General features: G+C 47.1%; 2 protein-coding genes across 4 annotated transcripts; one reads left to right on the top strand and one right to left on the bottom strand.

The window, feature by feature from the left end:
• Positions 1-68: 68 nt before the first annotated feature.
• Positions 69-1,599, bottom strand: Trs20 (trafficking protein particle complex subunit 2). Its single transcript, XM_077666306.1, has 4 exons — positions 1,274-1,599; positions 1,059-1,203; positions 396-481; positions 69-331 (listed from the first exon to the last, which is right to left on the bottom strand). The coding sequence occupies exons 1-4, from the start codon at positions 1,364-1,366 to the stop codon at positions 233-235; spliced, it is 423 nt and encodes a 140-aa protein (XP_077522432.1). The 5' UTR covers positions 1,367-1,599; the 3' UTR covers positions 69-232.
• A 130-nt stretch (positions 1,600-1,729) lies between these two features.
• On the top strand, positions 1,730-14,796 carry LOC144133312 (integral membrane protein GPR180). 3 transcript variants are annotated; one of them, XM_077666304.1, is made up of 8 exons: positions 1,730-2,413; positions 4,256-4,430; positions 6,087-6,320; positions 7,668-7,805; positions 8,280-8,535; positions 10,716-10,879; positions 10,959-11,096; positions 13,609-13,743. In XM_077666304.1, exons 1-7 carry the CDS (start codon positions 1,941-1,943, stop codon positions 11,049-11,051), a joined length of 1,533 nt encoding a protein of 510 aa, XP_077522430.1. In that variant the 5' UTR covers positions 1,730-1,940; the 3' UTR covers positions 11,052-11,096; positions 13,609-13,743. The 3 variants fall into 3 exon arrangements, with proteins under 3 accessions (XP_077522430.1, XP_077522431.1, XP_077522429.1); XM_077666305.1 differs by lacking the exon at positions 10,959-11,096 and having other exon boundaries at positions 13,609-14,796; XM_077666303.1 differs by lacking the exon at positions 13,609-13,743 and having other exon boundaries at positions 10,959-11,190.
• The last annotated feature ends 10,380 nt before the right edge of the window (positions 14,797-25,176 follow it).

Genomic DNA, 25,176 nt, shown 5'->3' with positions numbered 1-25,176 from the left:
GAAGGAACACCCTTCAGCTGATCGTAGATTGGTGCCTTAGTTTACCGAAGCTACTTCAAAAGGCACTCTCCAAGGAAATTATATTTATTATCCTAGAAACATGGTCACAACATGCACACATCAAAAATGGACCTCTCAGCCAGTCTTGCATTTGCAAACTTAGCGTGGCACACGGATCACTAGCATACTTCTTGAGTTTGGCTTCCTGAAGGCTTGGAAAGAGGGGAGCAGCTCAGCCCGTCAGGTACTTCCTGCCGTAGAACTTGGCCTTCTCATCAAACGTTGCAGACTTGATGGGTGTGTTGTGTTCATAAAACGGGTTCAAGGCATACTGAAAGACAAAAAACACCCAGTCAAAATAAAATCGAGCATGCAACACACATTAGGTTTCATACCTTCACATAGAACTCGTACATCTCCGTGCAGAAGTTCTTGATGCCATCCTCGTTCTTCACGTCATGCAGGACCAGGAAACGCATTCCTTGTGACACATGTCAAGGCAAAGTGACAGCATAATTATAATAGAGTAAAAACTCCAGCTGAACAGCAAACTTCCCGAGCACCTGTTCATACACTAGCTGCGACAAAGCCGCACCATGAAGACATATGTGGTGTCGATTTACTGTTCACCTCAACTATATTGCCGCACCCATGATGTCAACATGGCTGGCTAATATTTAATAGGGGTTGCATGAGGCAATGTTAGGCTCAACTTGTCCTCACCCTTTAGTAGATGAAGCGCACAAAAACACAGCACACAGGAAAGGAAGACACGAGACAGGAGCCTGTCTCGTGTCTTCCTTTCCTGTGTGCTGTGTTTTTGTGCGCTTCATCTACTCAAGCTATGAACCAACTTGCCCAAGAACGTGTTCTACTGAAATACCTCACTCTTTACTTCAATGCAAAATTGGCATTCAAGTGAATGACGACATCCATTCAAAAAAATCCCCTAGCATTCCTCTAAAAAAAAAAAAAAACACTTTCAGTCCTTATTTCCTCTGCCTCAATGGAGTGAAGCACCTCGATACATGAAGTGGGTTAAACGGTAGTAAGGATACGGTTCGCTGTGACGAAAGCAGACACAAACCACTCGTTGAACTTGTCCACAACCTTCAAGTACATGTTGTTCGTGGCCCACATGCACTCGTCAACCAGGTCGAGGGCAGCGTGAGCAATGAACTGGCTTAGATACCGGTGGTCTTCCTGAAAGTCGCAAAAAACCGCAAACCGTCAGACACAGCAGCGCTCTGCAGAGGAGACCATTCAAGCTTACCTTATTTGCTTGCTTATTGGCGGGGTGAAACTCCATTTCGTAGACAGGGTTGTCGAAGTGTCCCACGATCACGAAATAATAGGACCCAGACATCGTCGCACAAATCAACCAGCCACGACTAACACAGATGCAACCAAAGCGCGCAAGTTCTCCACTTCTACTGCTGAATCTTATTGATGTATTTCACATAAACGAGTTTAGCAGAGTGTTCTCCCTCCGCTGCACTGCATATGTAACGGCTGGCGAGAAATATATGAGAACAACTCGCAAAACAGAAACCCGAAAGCGAACGCGTCCATGCAGTGGTGGCATTAGTGGGCCGATCCGCCCAAAATACAAACTGAACCAGTGACTGAAACAAAGCAACACCAAGCCAAAGCAATCCACTAACAAAAGTCAAAGAAATCCAAGCCAATTCAAAACGAGTGCACATGTGCTGCCGCCTGGCGGCAGCTTGGGGAGGCGCCGCGGCAGTCGTCTGGCAGGAGCAAGCAGCTTGCTTCTGTTTGTCGGCTGGAGCGGTACGCTAGGGTGTTGTCTGGTGATGCTGCGGCAGTGAATAGGACGCCAGAAGCGGGGAGCTGTGCGACCATGTATGTTTCCTGGCATGTCGAGCTAGCGTAACGCGTCAAGACAAAAGCTCTACGCCCCTCCGTCCTCCCCACTCATGCATCTGTGCTCTATATTCGTCCTGCTCGCCGCGACGGCGTGGAGTGCGCAGTCCCTCCACCTCCGGGGAACATTCCGCACGGGCCAGTTCTTCACGTTCCTCGCCAAGTTCGGCTTCAAGAAGACCGACCGGCATGACCACGAGAACACGCTGGGATACATTTACGGCAACGTCAGCTCCCCGACGCACGCCGTCACCCACAGGGGCACACTGGTCGTGGTGGACAGGGACCACTTCCTCGCCTACTACGGCAATCGAACGCGACCCGAGCGCGGCTCGGCCTGCGAGCTCATGTTCGCCGGCATCAACCAGGTCGCCTTCGACAGCAGCTGTAACCCGAACGGCACGCAGGACTTCCTCCGCAACATACCGTGCGCTGCGGGCAAGCTATGCGAAGACGAGGACAAGCCGAGCCGCGTCGTCGCCGGCAATCAGTTCACCTACACCGTGCGCGATCTGCACCAGGCGCGGTGAGCCTCGCACGACGCTTCTCACTAATCCCGCGATTCATGACCGGGGTCGTGGCAACTGCTCTCCCGTGCTAATTAGTGCGCGCGCGTGAGCACCTGCTGCAATTTTATCTGGCCTGTAAACAACTCGTAACTGCCCCCGCGGTTACGAAAGGCAACTTCCGCGCACTGCCCCCCGCGGCACGGTATGTGGAAAGGAGGTGGGGGATCGCGGGCAGCAGCGGTGTGCGTGCGTGTTGGTGTGTTTGTGTGTGTGTTGAAAAAATTCCCACCGTCCGGCTAGCGTAGCGGCGGCCTTTGACTCAAACGGCGCGCTCGATAAGAGTCGCAGACGTAGTTGTGACGGTTGTTGCCGGTATTTGCCCGCGTTATCGCCCTCACGCTTACCTACCTGCGATCCAGACAGGCTGCCCCCCTAGCCTAGAAGCGCTGGACGATGAATAGAGGAAAAAAAAAAAAAAGACGCACGCGTTCGAATGCGTGCTTTCAGTTTCATTTCGGAACCAGGAAGCGTGCGCGCGTTCTCCTGCCAGCCGCATTGCTGCAACAGGTACTACTTGATCGGCGATTCTGGGTCAGTCCGAGCGGGCCCTGCTGCGACCACTCGCAAGTGGTCTAGGTGGGGCGGAAATAAAAGCGAAATTGGCGTATCTGCGCTGGCCGTCCGTGTATATTTAGACTGGTAGCGCGCGTGACACGTAGCAGAGTCCCACTGTAGCGAAGCGGCTTACAACGCCACTATCGCCGATGCGTAAATGTATATATATATTTATATGAGGTCGTGCTCGCGGAAAGGCAGTTCATAGTTCCTTTTATCTCATGCCTTGTGCGCTGCCTTTACGACCCCTGAGCGCGCATAGCTGAACGATAAGCCATGTGTGGGAAGAGAGCTGGTTTATATGGGGAGGCCTGCAACGTGTTTGGGCGCGAATTTCGCGCGCTTCTATTTAAAGGCCGTCTTTTGCGAAGTTGCTTCCCGCCTTTCGAGGAGCCACGCGAATAGACACCCCTGCAGAGAGCTGATCGTCTTATTTTCAACTTTCCTTTTGCATACCTTGTGATGCACTGGCAACAGGGCCCACAAAAATGGGCAGATGCGAACACTACACCAAATGAGGTGCAGTACGGCAGCTTTGGGTTTTGCTTAACATGTGCACGATAAACTTGTACAGATATTTGGGACTATCCCCTTTCATCTACGACTCCCTGCATTGACACACTAGCATGCTCGTGAGAATCAGCTGACACTGTTGGCTGGAAGGCGTCCTCTGACAAGGACAAGCAGATTTTTTTTTTTTTGTGTCTCACTATAGCGCAGAAGTCAAAGTGCTTTATACCAACAGAAAAACATGCAATTGTTTACAAAATAAAAATCTTATTCCCGTAGTGCTCACTGTTAATGAATCCGCATTTTAAGGTGTGTCTCCGATTTGATTGTCCATTTCTACATACCCCCTTGCAAGATGAATGTACCACAGTGATTGGCTATAAGTTATGCAAGGAGAATAGAGCTCATTAATTTTTAAGATCTAAATGGAATGCATTTTGTCAAGTTTATTTTTCATTCAATAAAGGCCGAGTTTGGGCGAGTTGGTTTACCATGCTGAACGTTAAAGCGCAAAAAACAAGGACGAGAACAAGACACACAACACGAGCGCTTTTCATGTCAAGCATGCGTTAATTTAAGCTATGGCTGTGCCTGGCTCCTATGTCACCCTTTAGTTTCTATTACTTGACTGGGCAACATGTTTCATATGCGTCTTATGCGTGATTGATTTTTGTCAGATGCTGCCTTTCTTCACAGTGTGTATGGCTTGGCACATGTACGCATTTTCCTTGTAGGTTTTGGTATGTGAGCATGGTGTCCTGCTACCGGGAAGGCGAAGGCAAGAGTTGCAAGTGGAAGGACTCTATCGATGAAGACATTGAAATTGCCTATGACATCTGGCTTGTAAATGGCAACCCAGCTGCACAGTCCCACAATGTCTTTGAATACCAGTTTTCCTTTGAGCAGCAGGTATGTGGAATTTGCACACGTGCCGTAATTATGATTATAACCACTAAGAGAATTACCGGAACCATGAAGGGTTTTGTCATGAGTTGATCATCAGCAAAAGTTTATGGAGGGTTGGGCGTGCAGGAAAAGGTTATGTTGTCACCTTCACACTAGACATTTGGCTAAATCGTCTGCAAAATTTGAGAGGACTTGCATGCAGAGTCTCCTGATATAAATACCTAGTATCAATACCAGGCAACTCAGATACAAGGCAGCACTACAATAAATTTGTTTAAGAGCATATGCTGCAACTTGCAAGTTTTCATTGCTAATGACACTTGGCTGCTTTCATTATTAATAACTATTTCCTGTGCCTTTCAGCTTTTCTTAATTTGGTTTGTTTACTACTTTAAAACGGACCAATGGGCACAAACGACAATGCAGCCACGCATTGCTCATATTTCGGTTTTACATATTCATGCTTTAGCAAACCCACATAAAGAGCTGTCATGTTCAAATATTTTTATCATCAATATAGAGAGCACACTTTACATCTTGTTAGCTTTAGTGCCAAAGCCCTAGAGGTGTAAAGTAGCACATAACTGGTAATGCAGTTTGATATTGCATCATCTTTATGAAAAACACCGTTCTGCTTCGTCTAAGCCGTATTTAAATGCAGTGGCAACTGTTTTATAATGAAAGAATATAGAACTTCTTTTAGATCACTGAGCGTAGCCAGACTTGGTTGACTACATAAATTTCAAGTGAAAAGAATGTGGTAAATTCTAATCATCACAAAGCCATTTGGTGTGCTGACATGCATGTTAGCATGCAGATACACTCCCATTTGCCCAAATGATTAATGGTAGTGCTGGCTGGACTTTTGCTGTATTTTATATTGTTTCATATCCCAGTTTTTGTGCACAAGAAGTATGTAATATTGTTTGCATGCCTCCATACCTTGAAGTTCTATTGCATTCAAGGGCAGTTCACTTGTGAATAACCTTGCTTATGCAGTGGAATATTGTTAATTTGAATGCACTTTTCTTTTTCAAGTTCACTCGAACCAATGTTTTGGTCCCATGAACATCAAGTGTGTTAAAAAGGCTCCCCTTAATTGAGCTTCACATATTTCTAACAGATTTTCAATCATCTTTGAGTTTGAATTTTTGAAATTTAGTAGTATTACAAGAACCTCTCTTTATTTAAAAAGAGGCACTCTTCCAATATTTGCATCATCGGGTTGTAGTTGTTTAAATGGCATGACTACAGTTGAGGACAACTCAATCTAATTTTTTTTTTTCCTGTAAAAATTGATTGCTTGGCTCTTTGAGGCTATGTTGACTATTGCTGGCAGCAAAATGTACATTTATTGCTGAGAAAATGGAATTTAAAAGCGGAATTTTTTTTTCTTTCCACTCAATTGAAACTTGCAATGCTAAAACCAAAAAGGCCAGCTTCAAAGATAACCGTTTGGAAATGAAAAATGGTATAGCCTTGCCTCAGGGATCCACATTATAAAACCGGTATAGACATCATTGCGGTTTGGTTCAGTTTGGTTGCAAAAACGGCCGGCGGTGGCACATGTATTTAATTTTTGTATGTATTTAATTTATCCTGAATATCTGTTCAGGCAGAGTTGGTTGCCACTGGTTTTCTTCCACATTTCCTGAGCAGGGGAGCCTGGAGAGGGTGCTCCTGTTTTTCCTCCTCTACCTAGTCCTGGCGGGGCTGCAGGTGTACGCTGTCATGCGGCAGAAGCACCTGGTCACGCGACTCTTCACGGCCGCGCTCACCCTGCAACTCCTCTCGTTCCTATGGACAGTCGCGCACCTGGCATTCTTCGCCTGGGATGGTGACGGTGTCCCGTCGCTGGGGATTGTCGGCGATGTCAGCTACATGCTCTCGCAGGTTTGGTTCACAGTCATTTTATGCCACGAAACGCTTGTGCGTACTTGTGAAGGCCTTTTGTGGCTTGGTTTGGGGGCAGGAGAACAGTGAAAATGTGATTAACACCAGAAACAGGCAGTGCAAGATGTCAGAACAAAGGCAGAAAATGGACATGCATAGTGTATTCTGTGCACCTTGCCTGCCCATCTTTTTTCTGTTTTATTTCCAGGCTGCACCACGAATTAGCTGCTTGATAGCTGATGCTAGTGAAAAGTGTGATCTCTGCACTATAGTGAAGTAGAGCATGGGTTTGATAACTACACTGGGGCAAACTGTTCTTGAAACTTATGACAAATTTAATACGGGGAGTCGTTTTAATGCGATAGCATTAGAGCCCCTTATTGGAAAAACCTGCCTGTCTGAAGCCTGGGTTGGCAGGTGGGAAATTGGAGAGAAGGAAATCTTCCTCTGCAGTTTCAGAGGAGGGGGAAAATGGGAGACTGAAGTGGAAGAGAGGGTGGGAGGTGATAGGTGGTGGGCAGGAAGAGAGTGGAGGTGGTACGGTGCCGCAGTGTGATTGCTGGATTGGATTGGGAGAATGAAGTGGGGCTATGGTGTCACACTGTGATTTCTGGATTGGATCGGGGAGTGGAGAGGGGGTACGGTGTCACTGTGACTGGATTGGGAGAGTGGAGTGGGGGCACGGTGTCACACTGTGATTGGATCGGGAGAGTGGAGTGGGGGCACGGTGTTACACTGTGATTGGATCAGGATAGTGGAGTGGGGGAATGGTGTCACTGTGATTGGATCAGGATAGTGGAGTGGGGGAATGGTGTCACACTGCGATTGCTGGATTGAATCAGGAGAGTGGAGTGGGGGCACGGTGTCTCTGTGATTGGATCGGGAGTGGAGCGGGGGCATGGTGCCACACTGTGATTGAGTCGGGAGAGTGGAGTGGGGGCACGGTGTCACACTGTGATTGGATCAGGATAGTGGAAGGGGAATGGTGTCACACTGCGATTGCTGGATTGAATCGGGAGAGTGGAGTGGAAGTACAGTGCACCACACGTTGATTGATGGACTGGGTCATGCCACCTGCTCGCACAGTCTCAAACCGGCAGTGGCAGCAGCTGCTCTATCCCTAGGAACACTAATGCTAACGCATACTCTACCGTCATCTATAATTTTTTTGTGCAAATCTGGCCTGTCTGTCCGCTTTTTAGACACACGAAAAACGTGGGGAATAGATATGTGTCCGAGTTTAGTAGTTTTCAACATCTATACTTCAAGTGGCTGTTGTTGTGATGTGCTTTGCGGCTCATGCCAGACACAAACACTTGTGTTCATATTTCGTTCTGTCTGATGCAGTCACTGTTCATGCTGCTGCTGCTGCTGTTAGCAAAAGGCTGGGCAATTACACGTACGGAGCTGACGTGGAAGCCAGTGTTGTTCTGCATTTGGCTAGTCTACAGCTGTATCCAAATCCTCCTCTACGTCTGGAACATGGTAAGAGTCTGACCGACCCGTTTTGCAATGTGTGGCATTCTCTGTTATCCCAACAGTGCGCGTTAATTGTTGCTTGTGTATGGAGTAGTGCATGTTTCCTTGCAATGCTTTGATACTCGAAAGGTAAAGCGTACATAGAAAATCATACAGATTAGCCACATTTGTGCTGGATTCAGTGAAATGGAGATATATTGTCTTTGGCAAGATTAAATCTATGATTTTGAATCACTATCTCCTGCATTAGTAGACTAATCTGGCCTGATGTGAATGTGGGCAGTGTGCCCAACTTTCTTTACCTACCATTGGAGCCACGAAGCTCTACCAAACTGTCCTGCTAACTTTGATTCCAAAATATTTTTCTTGCCTGGCTATAACAGCTTGCGATGTAAAAACATATGCCAGGTTGCCCTCAGTGTTCTTTTATATTTAAAAATGTAAGGGGCTTGCCTCTTATTGCTGCTTGCATCTGTGCAGACGGAAGTGGACGTGATCGAGGAGATCGACGAATACCAGACGTACCCAGGCTGGATCTCTCTCTGTTTCCGGCTGGTGGTGACGGCGTGGTTCCTAACCGAGCTGCGATCGACCATGATGGACGAGAACGACCATCGCAAGCTGCGCTTCTACCTCCACTTCGGAGCGGGACTGCTGTGCTGGTTCGTCTACCTGCCTGTGGTAGCACTCATCGCCCTCCAGGTGTCGGCACTGTGGAGGCAGAAGTTCATACTAGGTGAGTTATTCTGCGGAGTTGTGTAGCCGTTTGGGTTATGAAACTAGTGCTGTCGATCTAGGTATCTCTTGCAGCCAGTTGCCGTAAACTGGTAAGCAAAAGCAGGGCATGAAATTTCCAGGTTTCGAGTTTTGGGGGTAACTGTGCGCTGGGCCTTATAAATTACAGGACTGGAAAAAAAGTGTCCTACTGTGCTCCAGATAATTTCTTACACCACTGCTTTTCTTCTAGAGTTTGTTTTGGTTTTTTGCAAACTGTGGTGTCAAATGTCAGAACAGAGAGCCAGCATAAGTAGTGTGTGCTCACTGAAGAGTAACGCATATGCTGCTCTGTTGTCTGTTGTAAATATCGAAACCGAAACAGTTCACGTGCACCCACATCAGTTGATCGGGCAGTGGAAGTGTGACTATTTTGTGGGCATAAATAACTTGTGATCTCTTCCTTGACATCACAAGGCACAGTAACTGAAACTCTGGGAGAAACGCAGAGCTGTAATCTGCTATTTAACTCACACTTGGGAATATCTTCTCCCATTGTGTTGTTTGTAATACCCTGTGCACCGCTATCAGCAAAAGAAAAAGAACTAGAAAATTTAGTGTCTGCACCCGTTTAGGTGCAACTCCACCACTTTCAGGCAGGTCTGTGTAGTTGCTTTATCGCAGGCAATGCAACTTTTAAGCTTGCAAGGGCTCGACTAATCAGCATGCTGAATTTTCAAAACGCATGAAGTTTAAAGGGCAGTTTTGCGACTGGTGTAAAAGAAAAAAAAAAGAAACCCTGGTTACTGTGCACTCAGAGTATTTCGAAATGGCACTTTCAGGAAGGACATGGTCCATTAAAACCAAAATTTTCCAAAAAACATACCATTCTTGGAACCTGTTCCATCATCTTTATTATTGTTGTATTACACTTATACGAGTTGAAACTTTGGTGAAACCCATGTAAGAGTGGCACTTTTTGTTGACAAATTTTGGCTGTTTGAAAATTCACATAAGCAAAATCTTCGCCTTCAGAAGTATGCAAGTACAATTGCAATTTTTTGGACTTGTAGTACAGGCCATTATGTAAAGAGCGTTAGAAGTGGACTTCTGAATTTATGCATGAAAGAGTTCTGGTTTTACTCTTGATATAACCGTGTGATTTTGACATTTAATCATCTTTAATGTGTTTCTAAATCATTAGTAATCTCATTACCAGAATTTTTTCATACATTCTGTTTTTAATGCTTTGTAGTATATTATGCAGGGTGTTTTACCTAAGACTGCTAATATTTGAAAAAAAAATAGGCTTTTTGAGTTAAAAGTGCACTTTGTGCAGTATAAAATTGCCAGCAGTTGTGTGCATTGGAATGCAGCTATGAAGTGCTAATGGCAGGTTTGTAATTAATACTGTATAATAGTTAAATTTTTCACTATTAAAGTTCGGCACTTATTCGATTTAGAGGTTTGCAGCTTACCGTAACACACATATTTCGAGAACAATTCTCATTGCCACTGCAGCGCGAGGAATTTTGGGTCATGCATGGGTGAAACCGAAGCTTAAATCTAATTTGGAAAGAACAATCCGGATTACAGAAACAAAAACCTCAGAGCAAACCCGCTCAACCGTGTGCTGCCTCTCGCTGCATAGTTGCGTTTTTGTACGCCTTCAGCCGTTTGCGCTGGCATCACGACGGCCTTGGAACTGCACCAATAACGGCAACCACATTGATGCCAGTGAAAGCCTGCAGTGTGTCAGCATGGGGCAGCATGCCAAACGCCGCAGCTGTCAAGAACCGATGGAATGTAGAGATAGTCCCGCTTTGGCTGGCGAGCCGTCGCCGTGCCGTGCACGCTGAACATAGGCTGTCAGAATGCCATCACGGGGTAAAGGACTAATGCTGCAAAGTGACATTCGCGACGCACTGGGTGGACTTACGATGTATGTGACAGTCAATAGTTTGTATTGCATGGATTGTTAAGGCAGCTGTAGAGGGCCTGGCTCACGACGATGTGGCAGCCAGGAAAACGTAGCACCCAGGAATGTAACAGTGGTTTTGTAGCGTATATACGCAAAAGAGGAAAAAGCTGGGTTTTTTGCGCCCATCACTTTTTGGGCCCATCACTTTGCTTTCAGTGCCAAGCAGCGTGCCCCTTGTCACTCTCTTCTTGTTGTCTCACGGTCCACATCTTCCCTTGCAGGCATAAGCTCCTGTGCCGACTTCCTGGCTTACGCCATCATCACACACCTTCTGTGGCCCACACGAAGCCAGCAGTACTTTCAGCTCCAGTCCGAGCTCGACCCTGGAGACGAGCTCGAGGAGCTCAATGAGGCACCACACAACGTCCAGGCCAACTGCCGAAAGGTTTGACGAGATTGCAGCATTGCAAGCTCTTGGCCTGCTCTGCTCGTGAACGTGGCTGAAGCACGCACCCCGCTCACAGCTCCTGCAGCACCCGTCGACACCCGTCTACCTGCGTCGCCCTTGCCTGCTTTGCTGTTGGTGTCCGCTGCTCCCCGTGCATGATGCGTGGTGATGCATGATGCGTGCGGCCACCACTTGGCGGTGAACCCACGCCTCGGTACGCCACTTCATGATTGTAATTGAACAGATTTTCTGGTTCCCTTGCGTTTTAGATCTCGGGGATCCCCATCCGTGTCGGGAGATAGGTGCTCCACTCACTTCAATTGTCCGCCCTGTGTTAAGCGGGAGCTTTGCCTCGACCCAAACTCCTGTTCTCGTGTTTGGGTATGGCGAAGAGTGCAGAGAATGCCTTTTGAGGCAACAGCTGCATCACGTTGCACTGTTCCTTGCACTTAAAAATGATAATAATAGAATTTAGTGACTGGTGGAAGTAGGATTTCGATTTAGGCCCTTGCGTAATCATATGCAACAAAGAAATAGTGAGCATGGAGTGAATTCAAGCGTCATTTTTATGGTGCTGTAGCTTGGTTACAGAAACGATGAAATCAAGACATAAAATTTGTGTCTATGTTGAGCTGCTATGCAAAAGATCTTTTGTGGTGTTCTCATTACCTCCCGAACTATCTTAAGTACAATGTAATTTGTGGTGTCAGTTGGTCTGCTTGAAAGATTGACACTTGTGGTTCATGAAACTGACACGCACTTTCGTTGCTGGGAACTATTATGAATGAATCTTTAGTACTTTCAAAATTTTCAGCAACATTTCTCAATATGTGAAGGGCATGGATTGAAGTGCTGCTTCTGTCAGTCATGATCTATTTCACAATCTGTTTTTGCACAGTCAGTCTCGCGCATATTGGTGTAGCGGTTGCATGATTGGAGGGAACGTTTCCCTGTGCGTTGAACAGAAAAAAAAAAAAAAAAACAGTGAGTTTCACCCTTACATGAAGCTCCCTCTTAAGAGGTGTCCCTTGCTCTTCTGTCTTGCTTTGTCATTGGCAAGCTCATAGCAGGTCACCTCCAACATTGTAACTATTTGCTAAGTGGTGGGTGTTGCCAGTGTTAAAATATTCTCTGCACAGTTCCATTAGTTAGAACTGGGATGTTAGTAGCAGCCTTGTGAACCTAATCATTAATTTTGCATCTGAGCACAGTGACACGTTCAAGCTGGGCAGTGGCAAGAAACAAATTTCCGGCTTGCTCGACATTTCTTCTGCGAGAATTATATAGACGTATTTATCGTGTGTTGTTCAGTTTAGCCTTTCTAATCGGGTCAACTATGGTGCATGTAACATATGCATTTTGCACTGCTTTCAGTTTAGCACTGCTTATTTTTACTTAAACTCAGCACTATTCGTGTTTTTAGGAGTTTTATTGTTGGTTTTCTGCTTTGTTAATTTTTTCTTTAGCAGCACTTCTTAAAGATGGCCCAGTACATCTAGCACATGCACAACCACTTTATTGCACATGTCACTTATGCACATTCCTTTGAAAACTTGTTATGGGTACTGACCCCAGTGCTGTGATGTTTTTTGACCTGCACAGATATAGAGACCAAATTAGTCTCATGCAGCGAAGTGAAGCATGCATTTTTTTAATGAATGGAAGCATGTATTCACGTTTTGTGTATAACCAGCCAAATAAGGGATGATATTGCTCAGTATATGTATGTGTGTGTGAAAAAGGCACTCACTACCCATCTCATATTGTGAATATTGCTTGTCCCACCCATCATTAAATTTACTTCAAAGCATTTGGCACATGCACTGTGGATGTTGCATGCCGTGTACATTATGATTGACTTTTTATTGTGCCTTTCAGTATTGGTGTGTTGAAGCAACCTTATTGAGTTAATGTGGGCTGGTTACATACCTCTTATTCCAAAGCAAGTCGAAATGTGTACATATGTCTCCACTTAATTACAGCATCCTGCATTCTTTCTTTTTTTATGTTTAATGCTTCAATATCCAGGAACAGTTATGTAGATTTGTTTGATACTAAGAGCAGTATATACTTGACCCCATTTGCATTATTACGCTTTTTGCCTGTTGTGCAGCCAGCACCTACTGTTTTTGCAATGCTTACACGTGGCTTTTGTTTTTGTTTTTTGTTTTGCAGGATTTAGAATGTAAGTAGGTATCAGCCGTAGCATGACTGGTTTTGTTTACGCCTTTCTTGGTGCACACAGTCTTCTGAAGTTTCTTCAAATGCATGTGTTAACACAAGGTAGCAGTTTTGGTTTGGCGCTGTTCGTTTTTAAACAGCTTGAATGAACCTGTAATCCGAGCGTAATACCCTGCATATGAATCTCTGTGCAAGGACAATAGAACTGTTGTTAGAACTGCCATCATTCTCAGTTCCTGTACTGACTTTCAAGGTTGTTTGTTTTGGTGAAAGTTCCAGCATGCTGACTTAGATGCCATGTTTTGAGCTGACTTAAAGTTCTCTGCCATCAGCGAACTTCCTTTAAGTACTGTTGGCCCCCAGAAATTGCACGATCCAGTCCAGGCTTTTTAAATATCCACTTCACTTCGCAGTGAAATTCACTCAAGTAATGTTTTAAGATCTGCACTAATTGCACCACTTTTCTCATTTTTCGGTTTCTGGCATGCGTCCATAACTCCTCCATTGTTTCTCGATTGTGCTTCTTTTTTTTTTCTCCTTTCCAGCAAATTAAGAGGAGTCACTCAAGCATCTTCTGTTAGAAGAAGACACCACTGTGAAGAGTGGTGCCGCCCGGGCAACTATACGTGCTTCCTGATCGCACATCACAGGGCTTTCGAAACGTCCAGTGCTTGCGCGTTCAAATTGTTCTATACGTAGCATTGCACCAGTTGCACTGAGTACTTATGTACAGGCTCGCTTAATCCCGGAATTGTCTGTTCCGGCAGTAGTGCTATTCAAGATTGAAACGGCCGCTCTGGCTCCGTGAGTCGCGGTTCCCAAGTTTGAGTGGCACGAACGTGTGCTTTTCATTTGTAGGTTGTGGAGGTACGATATCTATTGCTAGGGGGTGCTCTTCGAGTTTAAACAGAACAGTGCGATTTGATATCTGATTGAATAACGGCTTACATGCATCGGCAAGTGCTGCAATTGCACAGTTCTTAACAGCTTCCAGTGCCAAATTAAAGCAAAAAGTTTGCATAACATGATGCACATTGTCCTTGTAAAGCCACTAGCAACGTGACTGAGTAGCGCGAAGTTAGATTAACATGACGAAAAACTGGTACTTATTAGCAGAATCTACATGTGCAGTCGAATCTCATCATGTCTGTGCAACAAGGAACGACCATGACGTGATTTCTATGCATTAATGAACTTTTTTTTCTTTCTCCTGTAAAGACTGCATTGTCCACTATCTTCAAGATTCGTAAAAAAAAAGGAAAACAACTTCTAATTACTTAGCATGTCCATTCAGTGCATTATTTCTCTTTTTCCTGTGAAAGTCTCTCCAGTCTAATGAAAGGGAAGCAAAGGTTGGCAGCTGTGTTTGCCAGAGTGGTAGTTTAATCTTGTAGTAGGGTGTACATATTTTGGGCGCCATCTTTATACCGCAGGATACTGTCTCTGGAGGTATCAGTAGTTCTGGTGGCTTGGAGGCTCCACAGGTATTCTGCGACTAGTCAGCAACTTGTATCAAGTATGACTACTAGTTGACCAAGAGGCTGTGATTTTCTGTTCCTTTCTCGTTTACTTTCTTGTTGTGTTGTTTTGGGAATGGCTTGAGGGGCGGTGAAGCGAAGCAACGTGTACCCTTCTTAGTGCCTCTGTACCACATTCTCATTTGGTACATGTATACTTGCAGTGAAGAGGCTACTTCTGAGACTTTATTTTAATGAAACACCTTGCCAAAAATTTTAATAAAACAGCAGAGTTCGAAACATGCTTCTTGATTGTTCTTGTGCATTTTGTGCGACCCCTGAATTATTTTGGATGTGCATAATTTCCAGAATTTGGAACTTTGTTTTGATGCGTCATGTGAATCTAGGCCACAACATTCATTTCCCGTTAATCCCATGTTTTATCATAACCCACTTCCGGATTTAAGAGAAAAAAATAAAATGTTATGCAAGACTGACTGCTGGTAGTAATTCATTTTTGAATACTTGTGTTATTTGCTTGGCGGGGGCTATAGTTGCGGCATATTGGATCTGCTTGATCTGCAATAATCTATTAAATCATGATTAACTAGTTATCTGCAACCATGTTGCGAGAGTTCACTTGCAAGCTAGCTTGTGGACTGGCTGTCGCTTGTCTTTAAGTGTTCAGTATTGTTAAATATTGCTACGCTGTCATTTACTGCTATTTAGCACATGTTAAAGGAGTGTAGACAACTTTAATGTGTGTGTTGTCTTCTTTGAAATGATACATTGGGCATACCATGGATCACCATGTAGTATTACCCTATGATCACCAAAAAAGTCTAATTGAATTTCTTCTTTCGCGATATTTGTATTTTAATGGCTGAAGAATGGCTATGATGTAAACAATGAGTTTAGGTCATGTGAGGTGTGCAAGAATTACAATATAATTGCTGATACATCATTTGTAGTCATTCCAGCTCATGAAGCAGGCTGGCTTAAGAGTGGTAGTCAATTAAAATGGTGCATCGGCTATCAAATGTAGCTTTTTCTATGCCTCTCTTGACCTAAACTCACATTCGATGCGAAAGCCATTGTTTGGTTGTTGAAATCAAAACTGTAACAGCATGTGAGAAGAAATTCAATTACAAATTATATAGCGGTTGTAGGTGGATACCGTATGCTGCTCCATGTATACTTATGTCTTGTGCATCAATACAGAGAATAAAAACATGCAACTAAAATTTCGTGTCTATATTCATGGCTGCAAACTAGATCATTCGCCAATTTATTCACTTGTGAGTTTATTCATACCTGCAAAGAAAGGCTACTGCAGTATGAACGCTGGTTTCCTATTGCTGTCTGTTTTCCGTCTGGCATGGAACTTTACATGGTCCAACCTGTAGGGCTAAGGCCATAGCACTGCATATGCTTGAGTTAATTCATAAAGGAATAGTCAGTCATAATGAACACTATGACTGCAGCTGTTCTTAATTGCTGTATACTGTGCTGTATTTGACAGACGTATCATTCTTCGCATGTGTGCAATCTTGTATTTGGATTTGCACACAGTATAACGCATTTCATACAGCACTATTAAGATGTACTCATTTGTCTAATGACCATTTCTGGTCCCCTACAGTGCAAATTTATTGTTTTTCCTGGGGCAATTTGAAAGAAAGCTTGCAAAATGTTTTCTCTAGCTATAGGGTAAAGAGAGTAGTGATTTTCAGCCTTTTCTGTTTGTTTTTAACAAGGCTGCTTATGTGGCAGTCGTGCATCCAGATGTACATTGTCAAACTGCATTCAATGTGCCGATGCCACAGATCTGAAGTGTAGCAGACGTGCGGCATTAAGGCCTGCCGTTTCTTCTTCCAGCAGTTTGGCCATACCTCAACCCAGCCATGCCAGCTGGCTGACAAAAACGTCAGCAGTAATCTATAGTTAAGAACTTAGTTATTTTCAGACATCTGCTTCGTATGGAGTTTAAAAAAATCGAGGCATTTTAGCTGGTGTCGAAGCACTGGCTGAGCTTCATTCTTTAACCAGATGTGTTTGTCGGTGCTGCATACCTCCATTCAGTTTTGCAATGGTCTTCGTAGGTCGCAGCTGTCCTTGTTTGGGTACGTGTTTCTGAACTTTATTTTATTTTTTTTTTCCCTGTTTGTGCAGCTCACCTAGCTCAGCAGGTGTTTTTGTTCCATTGGGAAAAAGAAAAAAAAAGACTAGATCCTTGAGCTTGCTCAAGCTCGCCTCACATTGTTTCGATCTGTTCCGGCTCCCCCGCGGTATGGAGAGGAGGGGGGGGGGGGGGGCAAGGCAGCAGCAGCTGTTTTGGATCGCGCCAGCACGCATGCTGCAAGTGTTTCGAGCTCAATCCCACTAACAAGAAGACAAGGCTAAGATAAGCAGCAAAAGGCCCGCGCCGCGAGCTCGTTGCTTGGATCCGACAGGGGAACACGCGTCTGACAAGGCCTGAGTAATAGCCCTGCTCGCTGGTAGGCATTGCATGTTATGGGAGGCAGCTACACTCCGGCTGATTCGCCGTGACGAGTGTTGTAGGCGTGAATTCATGCGGCCGCGTGACACGGAGAAGGGCTGTCCGTTCACTCTCGCTGTAGCCTGGCGCCAAGTACGCAGACGAACTCATTTCGAAGCGTACGTATACGTAAATGCGGCAGAACGAATCTATATACTCAATGCCCCGACACCTGCCCCTGGTGTGACGCAAAAACCCCACACTGCAAAGATCAGCTAAAGCTCATTGACCAGGTTTGTGAAGTAGCTTAATTGGGCCTTAGTAATAATAATTGGTTTTGGGGGAAAGGAAATGGCGCAATATCTGTCTCATATATCGTTGGACACCTGAACCGCTCCGTAAGGGAACGGGTAAAGGAAGGAGTGAAAGAAGAAAGAGGTGCCGTAGTGGAGGGCGCCGTAATAATTTCGACCACCTGGGGATCTTTAACGTGCACTGACATCGCACAGCACACGGGCGCCTTAGCGTTTTGCCTCCATAAAAACGCAGCCGCCGCTGTCGGGTTCGAACCCGGAAACTACGGATCAGTAGTCGAGCGCCCTAACCACTGAGTCACCACGGCAGACCTTACAAAACCACAATTTTGTCAACTTTGCGGGTGTTTTTATTCAGGACGCTATTACAGATAACAGAAAAAAAACATTGCGAAATGTATAGCACACGCACGGGCATCTCCTACGGCGAGATTTAGGACTCCAACGACATCTGGCGTCGGCTAATGGCGACAGTGCTCGCACACTTGATGCATATAGAGGCTTACAAGGACAAAATTTGGAGATTATATAGCAGACTCCCTGCGCGACACTAAAATAATCAAAACGTAAACAAAGAAGAGTTAAGACGCCACTGAAAGTTGACGCCAGGCGCCCCCGTCAAATTTCATTAATAGTGTCGCATTTGGTTGAAAAAACGTTTAAGCGCACTGGCTTCTGGTGGTGAGGGCGCTCGGCTACTGATCCGGATTTCCCGGGTTGGAACCCGACCGCGGCGGCCGCGTGTCGATGGAGGCGAAACGCAAAGGCGCCCGCGTGCTGTGCGATGTCAGTGCATGTTAAAGACGCCCAAGTGGTCGAAATTATTGTGGAGCCCTCCACTACGGCACCTCTTTCTTATTTCACTCCCTCATTTATCCTTTTATGGCACGGTTCACGTGTCGCCGAGATGTGAGACAGATACTGCGCCATTCCCCCGCCCCAGAAAAAAAATCATTTTCAATTTTCAGACTCTCGTCACCTGCGCGGCACTAAAATCATCAAAACGTAAACACAGAAAACGAGTTAAGATATTTGCCACTGAAAGTTGACGCCAGGCGCCCCCGTCAAACTGGATTAATCAGTGTCGCATTTGACTCATGGTGGCATAGTTGACATCACAGCTCTTTGATGAAGCTGTTTGTGAGTGCGTGGTATAATTTCCCAACTACCGTGTCTGATCTACGCTATAAACAAAAATACGTGCCTATAGGAGTATACGTGCCTATATAGGTGTAAAAGTGGCTATATAGGAGTAAACCTGCCTATGTAGGAGTAAAACCCGAACAAATGCGAACTGACAGCGTAGGCAATCAACGCGGGAATGAATTCTTTTCCACGAATCCACATGCCATAAACTTGGTCAATAAGCACATTACGGCTCGTAGGTAAAAAAAAGTATTCGATACGTACGTCGCCCAGTCTCCAGCCCCCAAACAATTCTGTATCGTCAAAGTTACCCTGGTCACGTCACCTGTACGGACTGAAGTGACACCCATGCAGCGATGGCTATGACGGGAGAGAGTGGTAGAGAAAACTTTACCGAACTTCCAGGCTTACACTCTAAACAAAAATACACCTATATGGGAGTAAAAATGGAGTAAAGTGTCATATAGCGCAAACATTTTTATAAAGGCGTGCAATAGAGGACAGTTTTACTCCCTTTGTTTAGAGTATACTGAAAATTAGGCATTCCTTTCGTGTGCTGTGCGATGTCAGTGCACGTTAAAGATTCCCAGGTGGTCGAAATTAATCCGGAGCCCTCCACTACGGCACCTATTTCTTCCTTTCTTCTTTCACTCCCTCCCTTATCCCTTTCCATACGGCGCGGTGCAGGTGTCCAACGATATATGAGACAGATACTGCGCCATTTCCTTTCTCCCAAAAAACCAATTATTATTATTATTCCCTTCGAAGGGAATATCAACATTTTCACTCACACACTGACGACTGTGCGAGCTCCACCTCATGAAATACTTGGAAAGGCCCAAGAAGCATACTAGCAGGATCCCCATCAGCTCTATCGTACACTCCGTATATAAGGGAGTAAAAAGAGGGTAAGCTCTCCTCTAGCGCTCTCCTTTCTATGAAAAGGAGTGCGGTGGAGGACATCTTACTGCCTTTTACTCCGATATAGATGTAATCATGTTTAGAGCGCACCCTCATTCCGATCCCCCCAACCAATGGCTTCAGTCCTTTCTTTTCTAATAAAAATTCAATCAGAGAGAGATAGAAAAATATAAATTGTATGGTTTAACGTTCTGAAGCGACACGTGGAGGATTATGAGGGACGCGGTAGGGGAGGATTCCAGAGTAATTTAGATCACCTGACTTCTTCAACGTGCGCTGACATCGCGTAGCACAATGGGCTCTTTCTTTATATATTTCGCCTTGTTACGTCTCGCCTACAGCGCGCGGTATAGCCGGCGCGGATGCACCGGATGCCGCGGCTTCGTTCATCGCTGCCGCAACGCCTCCCGCCAAGCGCGTCCAGGCAGGTTTCAGTGCCACGTGTCGTCGTGCGTGCGTGTGTGTGTGTGTGCATGTTTTGCCCACGCTTGTCAAAGCGCGGCAGCCGGGGAGAGGAGCTCTCCAACTGGGAGGCGAGGAGGTCTGACCGGCGCCGGCCTGGCGGACGCGCCCGTCACGCCTGAACATGTTCAAGCGTCGCCGTATCGGATGACTCTTCCCAAGCCGTTCCCTCTTGCCCTCGACTCCGTGGGTATAAAGGGGGCTGCCCCGGACGCCAACGAGAGAGACTTCGATTCCTTCCTTCGAGTAACGTGGTCGCCCTGACCGGCTGCTCTTTTGCGATGCCAGAATAAACAAGTTGTTCTGTTGCCAGTCGACTCATCCTTTGCCGGGACCTTCGAATGTTTCCTGCTTTGCCCCAGGCCGCCAGGCCAACGCTACCCTTGGGGCTTGCAACCCAAATGCAACAACTGGTTGCCAGCGGTGAGATCCCGACAACGGAGGCCAGCAGCGAAGATATGCGTTCAACTGTATGCTGAGCAGCACAACGACCATCCGGGAGCAGTGCAACGAGCCCTGTGTGATGACTGGTTGCCTGCAGCGGAACGACTGCGCTGAATTCGTGGCTGCGAGGTTTGGTGAGTGCGGGACTTTCTTCTTCTGAGTTTTGCCAGGCTTTTGTTAGTGTCAGAAACAGAGCTGGTAATTGTGGTTGTCGTTGCTGCCGGGTTAGTTTGCGGCAAGACAATAGTAGGCAGTAGAGAAAGCAGCATTCGGAGCAGCCATGGATTTGAAGTCGTTGCGCAAACCGAAATTGCTGGAGCTTGCAAGAGAGTTGGGTCTTGATGTCTCAGACAAACTCAGAAAACCAGAACTGCTGAGGGCGATTCTTGAGTTGGAGGCTGAGGATGACGAGCTGTCGGAATGCCTTGAGACCATTGAGGAGAGGGAACAAAAAGAGAAAGAGGAGCGCGAACGTAAAGAACAAAAAGAGAAAGACGAGCGCGAACGTAAAGAACAAAAAGAGAAAGAGGAGCGAGAACGTAAAGAACAAAAAGAGAAAGAGGAGCGAGAACGTAAAGAACAAAAAGAGAAAGAGAAAGAAGAGCGCGACCGTCAACACGCTTTGGAAATGAAGCGTCTCGAGGTAGAGATGGAACGCGCTCGTAATGGAAGTCAGGCACACGGTGCAGGAGAACGAGTATCGTTCAAAATGACTGACCTGATGCGGCCGTTTAAGCTTGGAGAGGACATTGGTTTGTTCCTGGTTAACTTTGAGCGAACGTGCGAGAAGCAGGGGTTCTCTCGGGAAACGTGGCCACAGCGCTTGCTCACTTTGTTACCCGGCGAGGCGGCCGACGTAGTCGCTCGCTTGAAGAGAGAGGAGGCAGAGGATTTCGACCAAGTGAAATCGAGTCTGCTAAAAAAGTACAGGCTGTCAGCGGAGGCGTTCCGTCGGAAGTTTCGGGAAAATGAAAAAGGCAGAAATGAGTCATATACAGAGTTTGCCTACAGGCTTATGTCAAACATGCAGGAGTGGCTCAAAGAAGAGAAAGCGTTTGGTGACCACGAGAAAATTCTGCAGTGTTTCGGGCTGGAACAGTTTTATAGTCGGTTACCTGAGAACGTGCGGTACTGGGTCTTGGATAGGCCAGACGTTAGTACAGTGGCTAAAGCCGCCGAGCTAGCCGAGGAGTTTGTGACGCGTCGGGCTCGCGGAGCTAAGGACGGTCAAAAGGGTGAATTTGGCTCCAAGTCTGAGAGGCCGAACTTCACACCCATGAGAGCAAGGGGGGACACACGTAGTGCGGATGCGAGTGAAAGCAGTCCGACCGAACGTAAGGAGACGGCGGCAGCCGAAGCCGAACGCAGAAAGCGGTTCGAGAGGAGGCAAGCGCGCGTGTGTTATACGTGCCAGAAGCCGGGTCACTTTTCGGCGCAGTGTCCAGAAACAAAAAGAGAAGTCGTGTGTTTGTCATTATGTAGCACTGACGAGAACATGAAGCTTCTCGAGCCTTACATGCGAGACTTCCTCGTGAACGGGAAAGAGTGCCGAGTGCTTCGTGATTCGGCAGCTACAATGGATGTAGTTCACCCCTCTTACGTAGAACCCGATATGTTCACGGGCGAGTGCGCATGGATCAAGCAAGCCGTGGAAGCTCATAGCGTGTGTCTGCCCGTAGCAAAAGTGCTTATTGAAGGACCTTTCGGAGCACTTGAGACTGAGGCCGTAGTGTCATCTAGGCTGCCCCCCCAGTACCCGTACCTATTTTCGAACAGGTCCGATCACCTCCTGCGCGAGAAGGGGCTTTTGTTTGGTGAGGCTAGCGTTCAGGCCTTAACCAGACCGAGAGTTCAGGAGCTCGCTGCAAAGGCGGTAGTTGCGGGGCCGACGTTGTCGAACAATGAAAAAGGGTCGGAGGCGCAGCAAGCTGATATTCCGAGCACGTCAGAACTGGATAAAATTGAGCCTGTAGCGTTGAATGCACCAGGTACTGGAGATGAAATGCACGACACGGGAAAGTTAGAAGAGCTTCCGGTCGAGCTTCCGGGACTAGGCTCAGTGACGAACAGGGAAGACACTGATCAGGTCATTAGTGACTTAATCATTAAAGCACCGCTGTCAGCTGAGCAGAGAACCGAACTACACCAACTCTTACAAGAGTTTCAAGGTCAGTTCTCTGAGAGGCCTGGTAGGACTTCTGTCCTTACTCATGATATAGAACTTACCTCGCCAGAGCCAGTACGATCCAAGGCGTACCGGGTGTCACCCCGCCAGCGCGATATTATGGAGGCTGAGGTAAAGAAAATGCTACAGCTCGGTGTTATTGAGGCGGGTGAGAGTGATTATACCTCCCCTTTGATTTTAGTTGAGGTACCGGGCAAGGAACCTCGTCCTTGCGTCGACTACCGCAGGCTTAATTCTATCACTAAGGATCAAATTTATCCGATCCCTAACATCGAGGAGCGCCTTGAGAAAGTTAGTAGCGCTCAGTTTATTTCCACCCTAGATCTTGTCAGGGGTTATTGGCAGGTTCCACTTACAGAGGAGGCTAGTAGGTATGCGGCGTTCATTTCACCAATGGGAACATTCCGTCCTAAAGTTTTGAGTTTTGGTTTGAAGAACGCGCCATACTGCTTTTCAAGCCTCATGGACAAAGTGTTGCGGGGACAGGAAGAATTTGCTTTACCGTATTTAGACGACGTAGCGATATTCTCCGCATCCTGGTCTGAGCATATGGCACACTTGCGGGCAGTGCTAACCCGCCTGCGCGAAGCGGGCTTGACAGTCAAGGCTCCCAAGTGCCAATTAGCACAGGCCGAGGTTGTCTACCTCGGTCACGTGATTGGACAGGGTCGTCGCCGCCCCTCTGAAATAAAGGTGGCCGCTGTGCGAGACTTCCCGCAACCGCGCACGAAGACCGATATTCGGTCGTTCTTGGGTGTCGCCGGCTACTATCAGAGGTACATCCCCAGGTACTCCGATATCGCGGCTCCCCTGACGGATGCTCTAAGAAAAACAGAGCCCCAAACAGTCGTCTGGAGCGAGACAAAGGAAAGAGCTTTTAGCGCCCTAAAGAGCGCCCTAACAAGCCAGCCTGTGCTACGATCGCCAGACTACACAAAAGTGTTCGTTGTTCAGTGCGATGCTAGTGAGCGAGGCATGGGCGTTGTACTGTGCCAAAGGGACAATGGAGAAGTGGAACACCCCGTCCTGTATGCTAGTCGTAAGCTGACCTGTCGTGAGCAGGCGTACAGCGCCACCGAGAAAGAGTGTGCGTGTCTCGTGTGGGCCGTTCAGAAATTGTCATGCTACCTAGCCGGCTCGAGGTTTATCATTGAGACGGATCACTGCCCTCTCCAATGGCTGCAGACCATCTCTCCCAAAAATGGCCGCCTCCTGCGCTGGAGCCTCGCTTTGCAACAATATTCCTTTGAGGTGCGTTACAAAAAGGGGAGTCTCAACGGTAACGCCGATGGCTTAAGTCGAAGCCCCTAACGTAGGAATCCGCCTCAAAGTTGTTGGTTACTGATGTTTTCTTCCTGAGGCAGGATTTTTAACATATTGCTTTTGTTTAGTGTATCAAAGTGATTATGTGCTTTCTTGTGCAATTTTCCAATTTGTGGACGCGTTCTGAGTGCTGCTTGACTACTGTAAGGAACTAGGCAGTAGTATAAAAGGGGAAAGAGCCTGGCAGAGCTTAGTGAGGGTTGTCTCGTGCTTGCTGACTGAGCGGTTGCGTTTCGGCGTAGTTCTAACGCTTGCTGGGAACGAGCACAAAAATGGCAACTCTCCCGAAGTGACTTTACAGTGTCCTATGTGATCCTGAACCCGAGAACGAGGCCTTCTCTGTGCGCTGCGCTCAAGCAACGTCGAGGGACGACCGGATTCGTTTACGAGCATCATCGAGCGACATCCCTCTGGACAGCGGATGCAGTCCCCTGACCATCGGGATCTCCTTCTCCCGGCGGGGCGGTCTGTTACGTCTCGCCTACAGCGCGCGGTATAGCCGGCGCGGATGCACCGGATGCCGCGGCTTCGTTCATCGCTGCCGCAACGCCTCCCGCCAAGCGCGTCCAGGCAGGTTTCAGTGCCACGTGTCGTCGTGCGTGCGTGTGTGTGTGTGTGCATGTTTTGCCCACGCTTGTCAAAGCGCGGCAGCCGGGGAGAGGAGCTCTCCAACTGGGAGGCGAGGAGGTCTGACCGGCGCCGGCCTGGCGGACGCGCCCGTCACGCCTGAACATGTTCAAGCGTCGCCGTATCGGATGACTCTTCCCAAGCCGTTCCCTCTTGCCCTCGACTCCGTGGGTATAAAGGGGGCTGCCCCGGACGCCAACGAGAGAGACTTCGATTCCTTCCTTCGAGTAACGTGGTCGCCCTGACCGGCTGCTCTTTTGCGATGCCAGAATAAACAAGTTGTTCTGTTGCCAGTCGACTCATCCTTTGCCGGGACCTTCGAATGTTTCCTGCTTTGCCCCAGGCCGCCAGGCCAACGCTACCCTTGGGGCTTGCAACCCTTTTGCAACAGCCTCCATGCAGATATGGCCTCCGCGGCTAGGGTCGTACCCGTGGCCCTTGGATCAGCAGCCGAATGCCAAAGCCACTCAAGGAGGGGTAAAAGAAAAAGACAGATAGTAATAGGTCGAAATATGAGGGATAATTATCTGTCCTGGTTCGCAGCTCAACAGGCAGGTTGAGGCTGGAGATCGGGGCGGGAGGTGCTCGCCCATTGCATAACTTTGTGCGAAGTGTAGCAAGTGAAGCGGGCCAGTCCTCCCAGCTTACGAACCAACGTAGACAAGATCGAGAAGCTCTGAGGACGAAAGTTACAACACCATCTTGCCATTCATAGCTACGTACATTCAACGCTCCAACACACGCAGGCGGCAATG

Source organism: Amblyomma americanum, chromosome 5 (assembly GCF_052857255.1).
Source record: "Amblyomma americanum isolate KBUSLIRL-KWMA chromosome 5, ASM5285725v1, whole genome shotgun sequence".
Lineage (NCBI taxonomy): Eukaryota > Metazoa > Arthropoda > Arachnida > Ixodida > Ixodidae > Amblyomma > Amblyomma americanum.
Note: the sequence above shows the minus strand (reverse complement) of the source record. Positions and strands in the feature narration are given on the sequence as shown.

Excerpts from the sequence above, each read along its gene's own strand:
- LOC144133312 (XM_077666304.1), top strand. The coding sequence starts at position 1,941 with ATGCATCTGTGCTCTATATTCGTCCTGCTCGCCGCGACGGCGTGGAGT. Across the intron at positions 2,414-4,255 it reads CGCGATCTGCACCAGGCGCG|GTTTTGGTATGTGAGCATGG; the intron begins GTGAGCCTCGCA and ends TTTTCCTTGTAG. Across the intron at positions 10,880-10,958 it reads TCCAGGCCAACTGCCGAAAG|CTCCTGCAGCACCCGTCGAC; the intron begins GTTTGACGAGAT and ends CCCCGCTCACAG.
- Trs20 (XM_077666306.1), bottom strand. The coding sequence starts at position 1,366 with ATGTCTGGGTCCTATTATTTCGTGATCGTGGGACACTTCGACAACCCT. Across the intron at positions 482-1,058 it reads TGCTTTCGTCACAGCGAACC|GAATGCGTTTCCTGGTCCTG; the intron begins GTATCCTTACTA and ends ATGTGTCACAAG. Across the intron at positions 332-395 it reads TGTACGAGTTCTATGTGAAG|TATGCCTTGAACCCGTTTTA; the intron begins GTATGAAACCTA and ends TTTGTCTTTCAG.